This window comes from Centroberyx affinis, unplaced genomic scaffold (genome assembly GCF_046629955.1).
Source record: "Centroberyx affinis isolate AG114_WGS23_722 - 3 ecotype Tasmania unplaced genomic scaffold, CSIRO-AGI_Caff_v1 ptg001198l_1, whole genome shotgun sequence".
Lineage (NCBI taxonomy): Eukaryota > Metazoa > Chordata > Actinopteri > Beryciformes > Berycidae > Centroberyx > Centroberyx affinis.
Window position 1 is genome coordinate 737,732 of NW_027279720.1, and position 16,775 is coordinate 754,506.

Below are 16,775 nucleotides of genomic sequence, written 5' to 3' on the forward strand. Positions count from 1 at the left end.
CCACGAAAGGTTCTTCTGTCCAATCACAATCACTTTATTCACCAAGTGCAATAAATAAACAGGAATTATCCGACTTGGCTAGATTTCATGGGTGTTTAATATTCTATAGTGGTGCTGTAATGCCCCACTATTACAACACCGCCGCAAGCACCACAACAACAACAATCATAACCGGGAAAAACCTTCATGCATGACTTTAGGGACCTTATTATAATGTAAACAATAGAGTCACTCACTGACAAAAATAGCCTTATTGTCAAAATTTCATTTTCTCCTTGGCGCTATGGGTGTGCCTCAATAGAAAAGTGCCATAATTGGGAAGGTGCAGGCTGGCAGAAGTCGGCGCTTGAAACACAAACCCCGACAAAAACGGCCTTGCTGTCAAATCTGGTTGTGCACTTGTCTAAAATAAATTGTTGCATTGGGTGTGACTGTGCGAGAGCCTGTCTCCTTCGCTTTCTCGCTTCCTCACGTTCTCTTACTTTCTCTTTCTTCTTCTCTGTTTTGTTCGCTGTTGCTTTTTACCCCCCTCCCACCTCTCCCTCTATCTCATTTTTCCGTCTTTTTCCTCTCACACACATAAACTCGTTACTCACTCTGTGTCACAAACTTGCTACCACAGGGATGTTAGTTGAGTGGTCCAGTCCAGCAGTAGGGGCCAGTCTGGGCACTGGTCCAGCACCCCCCACCACACACACCCCCCACCCCTCCCTGGCAGCTCCCTCCACGCCTTGCTCCACCAAGATAAAACCCACCCACAGGAGGGAAGAAAAACAAGAAAAGAGTGCCTAATCATCACTCTGAACCTCTCTCAACTTGATTCAATTTATCCCTCTTACAAATTCAGCACTTAGCCTTGGCCAGTTTGTTAGGCGATAAAAAAACTATGCTAAATGAGAACAGATGGTTCTTTCAGGGACTCAGAATAAACCCCCACCGACAAATCTGAAAGTTGTAAACTAACTCTGATAACACTTCACAATGGCCTTGTCTCTGTTTATTGACCTGTGCATTAACCTATGGGAAAGCATTATTGGTTTGGAATAATACTGTGCAACTACATAATGGAAAATCTCCCTAAAATGTACTGACAAGAGGGTAGCAAGTACAAAGTTTACGAATATTAAATGTTTTTACTTTTATTGTGCTGTTATACCCTTACAGCACAACATTTATAAGAGATTTTCTCTAGTATTTCCATAGTAAGGTAAAGTAAGGTCTTACCCTAACGTAATCAAAAGCAATTTGCACCATGTGGAAGTTTGCATTTCACAAGTGTTGGAAGCTTGTTCATGCTTTATTTCAGGGTTTGCAGTGTTCCCAGCATGATCTCTATGAATGTCAGACACTTTATGGTTCTTGCGGTCAAAGTGGCTCAAGAACTGAGTGCCAGCTAATCATCATTGCGACAAAATTTTGGAAATACCACGTTACACACTGTGTTGTGCGCGTTCAAGTGCCGGCCTCTGACCTCTGTCACATGTCACCCTCTCTCACTCTCTCTTCCATCCTTCCCGTCACTCTCCACCCTGCACTACCTAATGAAGCGGAAACATCTTGAAAGAAAGAAAGAAAGAAAGAAAGAAAGTAGTCAGGCGTGTTGTTTACCAGCGACCGGCTGCAGCAGAGGAGGCATGTGGCGGGCCGGGCGGTGCAGGAGAAGGCGGTGGCTGCAGGGTGATAGGTGTCAGTGTGGAATGGCATGCCGGTCATTCCAGGCTGTGTGTGACACCCAGGCATGTTTAGAGTAGGATGCTGCCGGACCAGTGACACCCCCCACCCCAACCCCCCCCCCACCCTGCAGTTACAGCTGAGGGATGTGGATGGAGGTGGGGAGGGGTGGGGGTGGGGGGGATTTAAATAGCTGGAATGCAGTGTTCTGCTGTAATGTGTGTGTCTCAGGTTTCAGTCAGGACACGCCGTCCCATGCGACCGCTGCTCTTCTCCCCTCCCTCCCTCCTCCTCCTCCTCTTTCTCTCCCTCTCTTTGATGTCACAGCATGCAAAAACGATCGCCTGTCAGTATTTACATGTATATCACACGGAACAGTGCGCCGCCTTATGTGTATCCACCAGTTGCCATAGTGACAGTGGCCCCTCCAATCAGCCCGCCGCCTGTCCTCGCCCTGTGTGGCAGGTGGAAGATGTTTTCTCAGCAAATTTCATTTAGCTTTTAAAAAGGGTGAGGAGACGGAGAAGGTTGTGTCTCGTCATCGGGGGAGAGTAAACAGATGTGTACCACAGGTTGCGCGCTTTGATGGAAAGATAAACAAGCAGGCAATTACAATCACATCTCGGGCGTTTAGCTGACGCACTCTTCCGGAACGACTTACAAGGGCAGGAGAGGGAAAGTCAGCGTTTAGGAAGTCTGTAATTGCATGCAGGCTAGTAAAGAACAAGTGTGGGGAATACAACACAGAGAATTAGAAAATAATAGAGGTTTTATTTTTTTTCTTTTTGGAAGGTAATAATTACATTTTAGGCATTTTGCTGACTCTCTTATGTGAGCAGATATGGGTTCAGTGTCTCGCCTTAGGATACTTTGATAGGACACATGGCTGTTGGCTGCTGCAGGGATTGAACCTGTGACCTTAATGTTTGGGATGGTCTCTTTAACTACTAGGCCACTCTATGATTAGAAGCAAAATTAAGTGCATGAAGAGGAGGAGGTTTGAAGTTATGGTGTAGCCTGTCAGAGAGATGAACGCCTATGTATGGGTAGCCTACTTTGGCAGCAGGAGATCTAGTTTAGGAGTTAGCAGTACATTTATCATATTTTACATTTTACGCATTTAGCACTTAACTTTAACCAGAAATACTTATATTGAGTGTAACAGCAGGGTAAACTTAAATTTCCTCTAAGTATTACAAGTAACCAGTAGGAGTGCAAGGGTCAAAGAGAAAGTAAACTGACATGCAGCGTTAAGTTTTTGTTATAGCTGCATGCATTTCTCAGAGGCAGAGCTGCCCTGGAGGCAGAAATAATCTCATTGGTTGAGTTCAACCCCAGTGGGCGGAGCCAAAGAACTACAGTTTTTCGTTAGACTGAAGTCCAGTGAAAAAGACAAGGTAAGAGAGAAGGAAGCTAATATTATGAAGGCTAGCACTCTTGATACTAATTGAAAAAAATTCAATCTATCTAAGTTAGCTAGATTAGCTAGTTAGCCTAGCTGACCCTCTGAGTTCAAACTAGCCAAACTAGCCTATAGCTATCTAGGTTAGCTAGTTAGCTAGCTGCTGACCTTCAACATCATGAAGTCCATGGTCATGAATGAATGAAAAAGAAGTAATTTCCATTTATGTTTTTTTATTTATATTTTAATTAGAGTTTCTTCTTTGCCGTTCAAGTTTGCCAGTTAGCTAACTTGCACGCCGAAAAATCTGTTGGCTGTTTAGCTCCGCCCACTTAGCTTTAACTCAACCTCAGCTCTGCCTCTGGGAAATGTTAGTGTTACTAAAACTCCAATCTGCAACACAGATTAATGTCTTCACAGAGTGTTTATATATGATTGGTCGTATTTTTGTTCCCCGGGTCCCTGCACCATTTTCCCATCTCCCATGTCACCTTGCTCATTCACTGGCAGGCGACTGAAGTCTCTGTCTTCCTGTAGTGAAGTTTCCCTTTTGTCAATCAAACAATGGCATCTCTCAAAATACACTCGACTCTCTGTAACCGAGCAGCTGTTTCTGAGCGTCTCTGAAGAATTGTTTTCGAATTTCCTTCTCCTTTTCCTGCGAGTTGTGTGAGTCACAAAGCGAGAAAGAAACGGCTCGCATGAGGACAGACTGATTTGTAGAGCGGGCGGGCGGGATTGCCAGACTGTGAGACAGAGGGACAGACTGAGGGATGTGGGTTTTCCAAAGCCCCTGGAGAGGTGAGAATGTAGGTCACCTCCGCTCTCCGACGCACAACATCCACGCACTGGGAAATAGAATAAAAAAAATAAAAATCTGAGCTGCATCAGAGGCGGAGTCAGGCCGGGACGGGGAGACATAGCTAGCGTGGTGACGATGATATTCGCTACCGCACTTAATTACATTCAGACAGATGGATAGACCCACCCAACAGATCCCTCATATTAATGAATGTGCTCTGTTGCAATAGCTCTGTTTGTCAAATGCATGTGCGGTCACTCACACACATGCATGCAAAGACACACACATGCACACACACACTAAAAAACACACACACACAGACACTTACTAGGCATCATAAATACACAAAGAGACAGGCACTTTCTGTTTCTGTGTCAGCCACTCACACACACACTCAGACACACACACTCAGCGTCTGACTGCGTTCTACTTTATTCACGACTGACGGTTGACTGTTAACCTACATCAGAGAGATGGAGGAGAAAAAAATAATTTCCATGGCAACCGTAGAAATCCATGCGATGTGTGAGCAGCAAACCAATAATGTTTGAATTAAACGGCATCAGCAATGCTTTCCCAGACTGTCAGCGGTCAATTTGCGCTCGTTCGGTTTCAACATAACCCAAAGGCTATTTCCCATCAGTCCTGTGTTCGTGTATGTATATGTGTGTGTGTGTGTGTGTGTGTGTGTGTGTGTGAGTGTTTTATGTGCAGCATCTGTCGATTTAAAGCCGCTCTCATGTTTCAAATATGAGCGGTAATGAGATCCTCTCCACTTACTTCTTGGTTTGAGCTTGACTCAGCCTGCCTGGAGTGATCAAGGAGCGGTAACCTGAAAGAGTGTGTGAGAGAGAGAGTGAGAGAGTGTGAGAGAGAGAGAGAGAGAGAGAGAGAGAGTGAGAGAGTGAGAGAGAGAGAGGGGGCTTGTTGTGACCCGAAGGTCGCCGGTGTGAATCCCTGGATGAGCCGGGAAAATCCAGGGAGAGAGGGGGGGGGAAGATGATTGCGTAACACTCTCTTCTACAACTTCTGTCAAAGCTGATGAAGACTCTGAACACCCCCCCTCCGACTGTCCCAGTAGAGCTGTTCAGTGGAAGAATGTGGTTATACTGGGCATTTCCCAGGTATGAGTGTGTATATCCTTCCTTCCTTTGCTTGTCAGTATTGTTGGCTATGTTTACATGCAAACAATACTGTCACAATTTTCCATTGCTGTGAGTAAGCAATAATTTAATAAAGCTGTTTAGTTAATTTAGTTAATTGTTCTATAATTGACAACGCCCCATTATAATCTCGTTTGCATGAGTGAAGTAGTCATTTCGTGTATCCAGAGAGAATTGTGGGAATCAAGAGTGTTTATTGCTAAAAAATGAATTGAATTTCATTAAGAGTTAAACTGAGGGTGTCTGTATGGGTTAGAGCCACTGGTCTGGAGTTTTGCTTTTCAGCTCTGTAGTCTCGCAAACTTGTCCTGCTCTGACAAATCCGTTCTCCTTAATGTTTTTCTGCCTTAAAAAATGTCATCATCACGTTGTTTACACCTGTCTAAACCATGTCTTGCAACACACGTAACATAAACTTCCGTCTCTTCCAAACTTCAAAAGTGTTGACTCACGACTCCCGAGAACACGATGAGCTGGGTTCATGCACAACTTGACCACAGTTCAAGAAATGCGACTAAAGTGTAACCATGTCCTAATAATGCGAATAAAATTGGAGCGCTCCACATATGTTACTGCGATTATCCTTGCGTTGCCTAATAGCATAATCGCATTAATGCAATCAGAGTATGGTGTTTTCGTGGGCTCTGCCTGACATCACTGCTTTAATCGCATTGTAATCACTATAATTGCTGATCTGCACGCAAACAAAGCAAAAAAAAGACGTCAGGCTGTCTGTCGATGCCTGGGACTGAGGCCATGAAAACAAACACAAAACAACAACAACAGAAAAAGAAATTCAAATAGTAGGCCTGTTTTTTTCATTCTGATTTGACTACATTATTGCATCCCACCTAGTTCTGAATGCAAATATATAGGGTTGTGTATACCTTTAAAACATTTGCTTTCCCAGTGTGTGTGCCTGTGTTTGTGTGTTACAGTGCATTAGTTCCTTGCGTACATCTGGAATGTACACAACTATGGAAAGCTGTATACATGTAGAGTGTATACAGTACACACATATACTGTATATAAATACACTCACCGAGCACTTTATTAGGAACATCTTACTTATATACTGGGTAGGTATCAGCTTTCAGCTCAATGTCAACCGGCTACCAAAGTGCCATCCGCCTCAAGGTTCGCTGTGTTGCATTCTGGGATGCTTTTCTGCTCTCCACAGTTATAAAGAGGTTATCTGAGTTACTGAAGCCTTTCTGTCAGCTCCAACCAGTCTGGCCGTTCTCCTCTGACCTCTCTCATCAACAAGGAGTTTCCATCCGCAGAACCGCCGCTCACTGGATGTTTTTTTTTTTGTTTTTCGCACCATTCTGTGTAAACTCTAGAGACTGCTGTGTGTGAAAATCCCAGGAGATCAAACCAGCCCGTCTGGCACCAACAACCATGTCAAAGTCACTGAGATCACATTTTTTCCCCCCATTCTGATGCTTGATATGAACATGAACTGAAGCTGCTGACCTGTATCTGCATGATCTTATGCATTGCACTGCTGCCACATGATTGGCTGACTGGATAATTGCATGATTAAGCAGGTGTACAGGTGTTCCTAATAAAGTGCTCGGTGAGTGTATATGGGAATATATGTATACTATTCATAGTCTTGCGCTGTCCCTTTGCGGTGTGTTTGAGGTGCTCTTGTCCTCATAGCTAGGTCAGTGCATGCTGTGAGGCTTTCTGCTTCAGTGTCACCAAGACAAATTTCCCTACATTTGTTCTACTTGGTAAAATAAAGTGATTCTGATGCTGCTCCAGCTGTCAGATTAGAGGGAGTGTGTGTCCGCCTGCTTCACTGTGTTATTCCAAAGTCTCTGCTCCCTCTCCTTTCCTTTCCTTTCCTTGTCTTTCCTTTCCTTTCCTTAATTTTCCTTCATTTCTTTTGCCTTCCCTTTCTTCCATTTCCCTTCATTTTCTTTCTTTTCCTTCCTTTCCCTCCGTTCCCTTCCCTTCTGTTCTCTTCTCCTCCCTTCCATATTTCCTTTCCTTCCCTTTCCTTCATTCTCCTCTTGTCCTCTCCTCTCCTCTTCTCTTCTCTTCTCTTCTCTTCTCTTCTCTTCTCTTCTCTTCTCTTCTCTTCTCTTCTCTTCTCTTCTCTTCTCTCCTTTCATCTCCTCTCTCCTCTCCACTCCTCTCCTCTCCTCCTCTCCTCTCCTCCTCTCCTCTTCTCTTCTCTTCTGTTCTCTTCTCTTCTTTTCTCTTCTCTTCTTTTGTCTCCTCCCCTCTCCTCTTCTCTTCTCTCTCTTCTTTTCTTTTCTCTTCTCTTTTCTCTTCTCTTCTTTTGTCTCCTCCCCTCTCCTCTCCTCTTCTCTTCTCTCTCTTCTCTTCTTTTCTCTTCTCTTTTCTCTTCTTTTGTCTCCTCTCCTTTCCTCTCTCCTCTCCTCTCCTCTCCTCTCCCTCTCCCTCTCCCCTCCTCTCCTCTCCTCTCCTCTCCTCTCCCATGTTCAGATTTAGGACAGGAGAATCACAGTGACTTTGCCGCCTGCAGAAAGCGGGTGTTATAATACGATTCAGTCCGCTGTGCCAAGGCAGCCAGACAGAGGTTTATACAAGGAGGAGGAGAGTGATGGAGGTCATGAGAGTCTGGACTACAGCGCTCTGCAGCGGACTGAAGTGATTTTCTTCTTTCTGCTCGGCCCTGAAGTGCTGCTGTACAGAGCAAGGCTGGCCTCAATCCAATTTCAATTCAGCAGATTCAGAAAGTGGATTCTCTTGCGGAAGTCCAGAAATTGAAAGTCCTTTCTCCTTCAAAAAAAAGACTGACATACTGTTTCCTATGTGGAATGACATAAAATGAAACGTTTGAGAAAGAACGCTGTGCTTTTTACCGTCGAATTTCATGGTACATTTTGACTGAATCGAAACTGCATTGACCCCCCAAACCCTCACACACCCTGGAGAGACTGTGCTGTAATTAAATTTTTTGATGTTTCATCAAGTTGTTGCGCGCTGGGGATTTTAAATAACACCTTTTTATGGCCCTTTGAACTCCGGCATGGAATCCAGTTGAGGCCAAGCTTGGCTGTAACATATAATAAAAAGGAATGCAGGGATATCAAATGGTAAATCCTCTAGTTTATCCTGTGCTCTTTGATCTAAGCCTCGGGCTCAATCTGTGCAAAGGCTACATATCGCTGCTGTCGGGTAAAAACCTTGTGTCACCTGTTTGTCCACTTTTCAGGAATTCAGAAAAGTGGCCTCTTCTTGCTTTTTTTTTTTTTTTTTTTTAGCTTAACGCCCATGCATTTTTCAAATTTTGCAACAGGTTTTTGAAAGGGTTTCATAACCTCAAGGGTCTTAAAATGTTATCACCCCATAGAAGACCATGTAATCCCTCAATAACAAGTAAAAACATTGAAGCTTAGGAGAACTTCACCTGACAACAGTGATGTAGACTGACCTCTTTCACCGCAGATGCACACCAAAGATTCAGTTACATATGTTAATGCATTCGTCTGTCTGAAGGTGGAATACACAATGTCCAGTAGGGAATCAAATGGAAACCTTAAGGCTCCTCAAGATACCCGATACGCTATTAACTCAATTCTTACATTGGATCCTAATATCTATTTTAAGTGCCTGTGTGTGTGTGTGTATGTGTGTGTGTGTGTGTGTTTGTGTGTGTGGGTGAAGTGGAGGCCAGGAGAAGAGCAGGAAGTGGCCGTGTGAAGTATGGAAATCTCATTAGGGACGCAGCCTGCGCCATGCAGCAGGACTCCCAGTGTCCGGTTGCCAGTCTCTCACTATTAAGGGAAGCAGCAAATCCAGGGGTTGAAACTGAACCTGGGATGGTTATGCTCTTCCACCGCCACACACACACACACACACACACACACACACACACACACACACACCTCTTGTACCGTTCCCTCGCACTGAATGTGAGGTCCTGTTGGGTATCATTTGATATCTGTACTTTGAATTCAACACCAGTACCAAAACATACTTTTTTTTTATACATATGTTGAATAAAAGCTTATTATATAACGGAATAACCTACATTTTTATGATTGTCATATGATTTTAAGTGTGACATTTTTATATATTTATTTTTCTTCTCCACTTTAACAGTATAAAACAAGCCCCTATGGAGAAAATATGTATTTGTTCTAAGTGCAATCTTAAAATATAAAAGAAAATCAGATTCAAGACCTTATTGTAACTATTAAAACTATTTAAATAGTAGTAAATACTGTTTAATAGCTTAGATTTGAAATATGTAATACTTCTCATTTCGACTAGTACATTTTCTATGCATTTATGTAAAATAAAGTACAGCTGTCTTGCCTCAGATTCATCAGGTTTGATGTGTTGCTGGACTGTTATTTTCTTGTCACAAATATTTCCCGCTGTCAGTGTGATGCGTAGACCTTTGAGCCAATCAGCAATCACTTCAGGGTTTCAGAACAGGTGTGGTGAATGGATGAAAGGCAAGTTAAGATTAACCATAGGTGTCCCCACGAAATGAACACCCCATTACTGCTACTTTCCCGGAAAACAGAGTATCTTTAATTGTAACTCCATGCTGGACCAGTAGGCGTAAACAAAAATTCTTTCTCTCCCTGACTGATATTCCATTGGTTTACATTTTTGAATGATCTCTTGCTGCGTTATGTCCCGCCCAACATCCTGTTTCACCAAGAAATACATCAAATCAAGGAAGTAAAGATGCTGTTTCATGGGGTTTTTAATAGGGCTGGGCGATATGGTTGAAATCACAATAATCATAAGGATTTTTCTCGATATCAATATATATCACGATATGGTTCATGTGTGCAAAATTAATTAAAAAAATTTAAAAAAATTAAATTAATGTTCATCTCATTGAACCGAATGGTAATGTTAGGTGTGATGTCAAACAAAACAGAAATATTCAAATAATATTCCTACCATACCTCATTTTATGAGAGTTTTTAAGTAAAATTTGCTTGTCAGCATCAATTTAGACAGCAGAAATGTGTGTCACGATATTAAAATATCTTCATATCATCATGATATGATTCCACTGAAAGACAATAAACGATAATATTGAATTATCGCCCAGCCCTAGTTTTTATAGTATCAAACTTTGGCACTGAATGTTTTAACATATTTCGGTAGAACTGACATGACTTGGCACCGACTGCCGGTACCCAGCCTGGGTCCTGGTGTCCCCTGTACTGTGTGTGTCAGTATGTATTAACGTATTTTGGGTCTTTGCATGTCTTTGCACCAGTGACACCAAAACAAATTGCAGTACATTTATTGTTCTTGGCAAATGAAGTGACTGTGATTCTGCTATCACAGCATCCGCTGACTCTTGCCCGCCCGTCTTCCCCCTCAGCCTTTGCCAGAGCATCTGTGCTGAGCTGTGCTCTGTGGCTGTAGCTGTAGCTGGGTCTGGATTTGGCGCGGCCACCCTGCAGGCAGCAGGCAGTCTGTATCAGCAGACCGGGACAGAGACAAGAGTCCCACCGGGACCGCAGAGGGGGGAACGGGGGAAATGTTGCTCTGCTGCTGTGCCAAAGCAGCAGCTGTGCGCTTTGCTGTGTATATGAGTGTGTGTGTTTTGCGTGTGTGCATGTTCAGTGCACGCATGCATTAGCTGGTGGCAACGAGTGTGCCCTGGAAGTTCAGAACGAAGCGAAAAGGGCAGCAGCTGTTGAGTGAAACCTCAGGACTCGGCCGCATTGTTCCAGTGATAATCATTCTTTGTGTTATCAAAGAGGGAACAGGGAGTGGGAACAGTGAGGAGGTCCAGGCTCCACTCGCTATTGTCTTCTGTTGGCGACCGAGCTGCATACTCAACATACTGAAGATCCACCGGGCTCTGCTAGTTAAGACGTTTTATGCCACAACCATGCAGCAGTGGGTTGTGGTTGCTTGCTGGGTGTGTTCGTGTAAGGGCATTCTGGGAGAAATGGGTCAGCGCAGATCCTCTTACAAAATGAAGTAGTGTTTCATTAGAACATTTCAGCGCTGTTCCTTTGAGCAGATTAGCCCCCGGAGTACGCACTGTACTCTAAACCCATTGTGAGGGATAAAAAAGCTAAATATCGCATCTAAAACCCCAGACCAAATGTGACTTTTTAGCAAAGTGGTCTGGGTGGCAGATATAATTTGGCGGTGTTATCTGCCTACGGGGACCAACAACCAGCCACCTTACATAACTGGAATAGATGGTGCTGTGGGCTTGGAACCAATGCAAGCGGGGTAAGAATACAAAACAGCAGTGCAAGAATGCTGGGTATTGTCTGCAGGGCGAAGACAATGCGACCCTTCATTGGCTTGTGTCCATTGTGCTTGGGATTTCTCGAACCGTGCTCCGCTCAAGGAGAGAGAAAGGTCTTCATTCAGCCTGCTGCAGCTTCTTCAAGCCTGCCATTGTCATCGCTCTCCTCTCTCTCTCTCTCTCTCTCCCTGATGTTTTCCTTTCTCTCGTGGCTGATTGATGGCCCTCCGCCGCAGAGGCCCCGGCGTTATAGTTATGTCACTCAGCAAAAAAAAAAAAGCGCGTGGGTTCGAAAAGCCTCGGATCAAGGCCGACCGGAGCTCCGCTGTTTTCTTTTCGCTTGGGCGGCCTCACCTATCCATCAGCGCTTTTGCTTCCTGTTCTCAAAATAGTGGGAATTGGAGCGGCGTTAGATGACATCCAAGGTCAACCTCTCAGTCTTTATAGCCGGTCCCAGCTACCTGACAGTGGATATGGTTACTGGACTCCTGTGTCGTCTCCCCGGGGTTCCTCCACTCCCGTAACTCGCAGTACATCTCTCTCCTCTGTCACTCACGGCAGCTTTGACCCACATCTTTCCCTCTCTGTGTGAAAACAAACCATCACTCGTGCTGAATAGCCATCACCGCTGCTGAACAACATTCTGTGCCCTATTATTATTCCCCGGCATAATTTAGAAATGATGTCATTCTAATGACCAGCACAATAACGCTGTTTAACACTGCTGTAGAAAAGGGAAGCTGGATGACAAATGGTGGGCTAGAATAGGCCTTCAGAGTACGAGCAGCCAGCTTGTCCTGAGCAGCTATTCTGGATGATTTAGTGAAAGGAACCAAAGAGTACCTCAAAAGAAAAGCTCCTTTAAAAAGTTTTTTTTTTCCCCTTTCTTCTCGTGAGGAAGTGTCTCAAAAAATCGTGACAGGCTTGTTAAACCCTGTCCCCCCCCCTTGCCTTAACAATGCCGCCCCCACAAAGCCATGGCTGCCCCGCCACCATCCGCTTCAGTGTCACCATTCTGCTCCGCTGGCAGCGCTCCGTCTTCTGGCCAGGACAGACAAAGTGAAGGCAAGGGGAAAGAGGATTTAGCCCAGCCTGCCGCGACGCCCTCGGTTAGCATCAAGGATTTTTTTTTTTAAAAAGTTTGTGTGTTTTATAGCCAGTTCCTCCTCCATCCAGCCCCAGTGTTATGGTTTCACTGAGGAAAAAATGATACAGAACGGGTCAGGGTGATTCACCTTGGCAGCAGATTGTCCCATTGGCTGCCTCGTAACTGAAAGGTCACAGGTGTGTCATCATGTGTCCTGAGCAAGACACTGAACTCAGACTCAGTGAGTGAGAGCATCAGCTGAACACCTCAAATGTAAAATGTCTCTGAAATCCTGCGAAGGGTCATGATTAACGGTCAAAATATTCGACCGGCGTTGAGTCATTACGCTTCTGTTGAATGTCAGAGGAAGACATCGGTGCTGCTGTGTCGTCTCTGCTGATTCACACCGTATGTGTTTTGCTTAACTGTAAACAGTTTAGCATGGCCTGTTAAATACATGGACTTGCTTATTCTGAGTGAGTCATCTGTTTGCCAATATTAAACATATTCAGTTCCAGCGGCGTTAATAATTCTTTCCCTCTCCCTTTCTCTCTTCCCGTTTCCTCTTCTCTGCCTCTCTGTCTGTCTATCTGTCTGTCTCTCTCTCTCTCTCTCTCTCTCTCTCTCTCTCTGTGTCTGTTTCTTTAGATTGTGCAGTCTGACTTTGAAGAAGCTGGTTGTGATGAGAGAGCTTGATAAAGAGCTAATCTCTGTGGTCATCGCGGTTAAAATCCAGGTATGCTCAATAACCTGACACACAACAGAGTGGGCGTGTACAAACCCGCTATATGGACACACACACACACACACTCACACACACACACAATCTCAAAATGTCCACAATGCACGCCTATCCTGCATATCTCAGTCCCAGATGGAATGCATTAAAATGTGTTTATCCTCCTGAATTATCGATGTATTGCACCCCTGCTGCAGACTAAGAGTAACAGCTGTGGAAATGCAGAGTACTTTGAGGGGAAGTGCGCCCATTAAATCAAATACCGACCAATTTCCACAGGGCTCCAAAAGGATCCTGAGGTCCCATGAGATAGTGCTGCCACCTAGTGGATCTGTTGAGACCGATCTGGCGCTCACCTTCTCACTGCAGGTAAAAACAGATCTATGCGGTATATACAGTATATACCAGATATATACAAATATTAACTCAAGAACTGTGTCAGAAAATGGTGGATTTTGCTGCTGTCAGGCAAAAAAAGATAAAAAAAAGTGATGTATTTCTTACTTGAAGTGATGTTTTACATGATCATCTATGTGTCAAGTGAGTTTCATGACCCTTATGGCCGTGACATCTGTTCAGACTTATTGCATGTTTTTAACGAAATGTACTGTTATCTTGAAGTTAAAACATCATTTCGATGGTGTCTTGCTTCTATAATTGGAAGTGAACGCCATGAAGTAACTACTAGAAATACACTGTTTTTTTCATATTTTGACATAAAAATATGAGAGTTTAATTACATTTTAAATATTTTGTAATTAATTGTTAAATAGGTGAATATTACGATTACATTTTTCATTTCATTGTGACTTTAACTCCTCAAAATCTTAACTTTTTGACCAGAAACAGCGATATGTAGCTAAATTATTCACCAGTAGGGAAAAGTGACCAGAGTGAGTAAATCCCCACTTCTTTCTCTTTCGTCCACAAACAGTACCCGCACTTCTTAAAACGAGAAGGAAACAAGCTGCAGATCATGCTCCAGAGGCGGAAGAGGTACAAGAACCGAACTATCCTGGGCTACAAGACCCTCGCAGTGGGATCTATTGATATGGCTGAGGTACGATCCAAAATGTTCACATTTCTAACCACTGTGCCTTAATGGCATCTTTATGTTTATGTTGCGTTCATTACATTTACAGAAAGTGATATTTCTGGTTTGTGGTGGAGGATAATTCAGATTCAGACTATTGCTCATAGGAGAAGACGATGTAGCTTCCTTCCTTTGCACTTTTTTTTTGTTTGGGCTTGAAATCTCAAGGCAGGTACATCACAGTAAGTCAGACAGGTGTCTCGGCTGGTGACAGCACCGGTGGTGTGAAAATATAATGAGGAAAAGGCGGATGCTGGAGCTGCAGGTCGACGTCTGTCAGAAGACTTTGTCCTCTTCCATCTTCCCCTGGGGTTCGGAGTCTGGCAGTAGTTAGTTTCTATCCGTCCCAGAGTAACTCCTGGCTCTCTGAACCACACACTGCAAGAAACAGCCGTCTCAATAAGTCATTTAACCTTGTATTCAGTCTTAAAATACTACTTTTCTTAAAATAAGTGGAAAAAATGGCAATAGGGTGAGATAATTACACTTGTTTCTAAAGCAAATCAGCTTGGTTCAATCAATTCTCATCTTCAAACAAGTGGAGAGACCTGCCTTATTTTAAGATACTGCTCCTCGTTTCAAGACGCATTGGAAAGACGTGAAATAATTTCATCCCATTGGCAGATTATGTCTCTTATTTCAAGAAAAGCAAGATTTTAGGACAGAATACAAGATCAAGTGATGAATATTTTTACAGTGCAGAACGAGTGGAGTTCCCATATGGCTGACAAAGCTCAGTGAGGCTTATTAAGGTCACACCCCAGCAGCTGAGAGAGGAAGAGAGAGAGAGAAAGAGGGGAAAAAAACAACATTTCAGCGCCTGGGAGACAAAAAAAAAAAGAGCTGAAACACGGAGTTGTACTTAACCACAAGAAGAAATAGTTCTCGCTTTTTCAGCTGAAGGATACAAAGGGTCTCTGATGTGATGTACCGCATAAGATATAGTGTAAATTGCTAAAAGGAGGACAGGGCCTCACAGGACTCCACTAGCGCAGAGAGACCTGCCCGGTTTTGGGGCCGCGGTGTTCTGTGAAAATCTATCTGGGGGAAAATTAACTGAAATGCCCTTGAGCAAGGCACTTAAACCTCAAACGCTCCAGTTCAGTGCACAACAGTGGGGAGACTGTGTGTGTGTGTGTGTGTCATCGTGGGCAGCACCCGGGTGTGTGAATGTGTGGAACTGAATAAATGTGTAAATGTGAAGCGTTTCAGGAAAAGAGCGTGCGCACTCAGCAAAGCTTCAGGGCGCCGACATGCCGCGAAATGAGCGGAAGACAAACTAGGTCATGGAGCAGCTCTGCCACAGTCATGGAAAGTCAAGGAATTTAGCAGGGACCCAGGAGAAAAGAAATTTAATTTAACCAGGGAAAAATGCTGAGAAACTCTTAACACTGTTAAATATCATCAGTGTTATATTCCAGGAGTATTTTGTGAAAGGTAATTTATGTTTTTTTGCTGTACTCACTTTCCCTCAAACTGCCTCATCTACTTCTACTTCAGTTAGTGATTTCCCACATTTCCCAGAATGACTTACTCAAAACTCAAAAGTCTTGTGGCTGCATTGCATTATGGCAGTGATTCTCAACTTTTTTCATATTAAGGACCCCTAATTTAGTCCACGTTAGGGCCACGGACTCCCATTTAATAAGATTTTGGCTCTCAGACCCAAATCTGAGAATATATTTAATATATATAAATTTGTGACTATCTGTATTGTAGAGACAATAGTCAAACTATGATCAAAATAATCATTCTTCTACATTCTCTAATTGTCTTAACTTCTTGTAAATGACATAATGCTGAAGTTTAACAATTGATCAATTTGCTGGTGACCCCCTGGAACCCCCTCAAGGACCCCTGGTGGTCCCTGGACCCCACGTTGAGAACCACTGCATTATGGTGTATTGAGGCTACTGGTAGCTCTTCCTTTTCTACGATGGATTTCTCCCTGTGTGATTGTTGAATGACTGACACCAAAACCTGATGTTTACTGTTGATGTTTTAGATCGCTGAAGCGTTTTCGGCTCCCAAACTCCCAAATTGTAGCTCCACTAGAAACATCTAGACATGATGTCACATTGTCTTTGGCCAGTTATCTACTGGAATAAGCAAACAACAAAATTGGTACATCACCAATAGCTGCTTTTTAACAGTGTTTATGTGTTTTAGGGTGGATTTTTTCTTTAATGTATGAGCTTTGGGTATTAAGAATCAGAAAAAACTGAGAGCTGAGCTGATAATTTTTTCGCCCAGTATAGAAATTAGTCAATTAACCACCTGGAAGTGGATAATTTCTTCATCCGTTTTCTCTGCTCTCTCTCTCTCTCTCTCTCTCTCTCTCTCTCCCTCTCTCCCTCTCTCTCCACCCGCCTCCCCCCAGGTGATGCAGCACCCCACAGAGGGGGGACAGGTTCTGCCTCTGTGCAGCAACCAGAAAGACATGCTGGGCAAGGTGGCGGAGATCTGGATCTTCTCCTTGTCCAGTCAGCCGATAGACCACGAGGAGGCGGCCCTGCAGGGGGGGCAGAAGATCAAATGCACCGGTACGCTTTCCCTCCGCACCGCTCCTCATCTCACTGAGGTTGAAACAGCGCG

The 16,775-nt window shown here is 43.8% G+C and overlaps 1 protein-coding gene across 1 annotated transcript in view; it reads left to right on the forward strand.

The window, feature by feature from the left end:
• pacs2 (phosphofurin acidic cluster sorting protein 2) overlaps positions 1–16,775 on the forward strand; it is a 51,855-nt gene that overhangs the window by 17,741 nt on the left and 17,339 nt on the right. The window contains exons 2-5 of the mRNA XM_071524447.1: positions 12,997–13,084; positions 13,367–13,456; positions 14,022–14,147; positions 16,561–16,723. Of these exons, the coding sequence (XP_071380548.1) occupies positions 12,997–13,084; positions 13,367–13,456; positions 14,022–14,147; positions 16,561–16,723 (467 nt within the window). The remainder of the gene's footprint in view (positions 1–12,996; positions 13,085–13,366; positions 13,457–14,021; positions 14,148–16,560; positions 16,724–16,775) is intronic.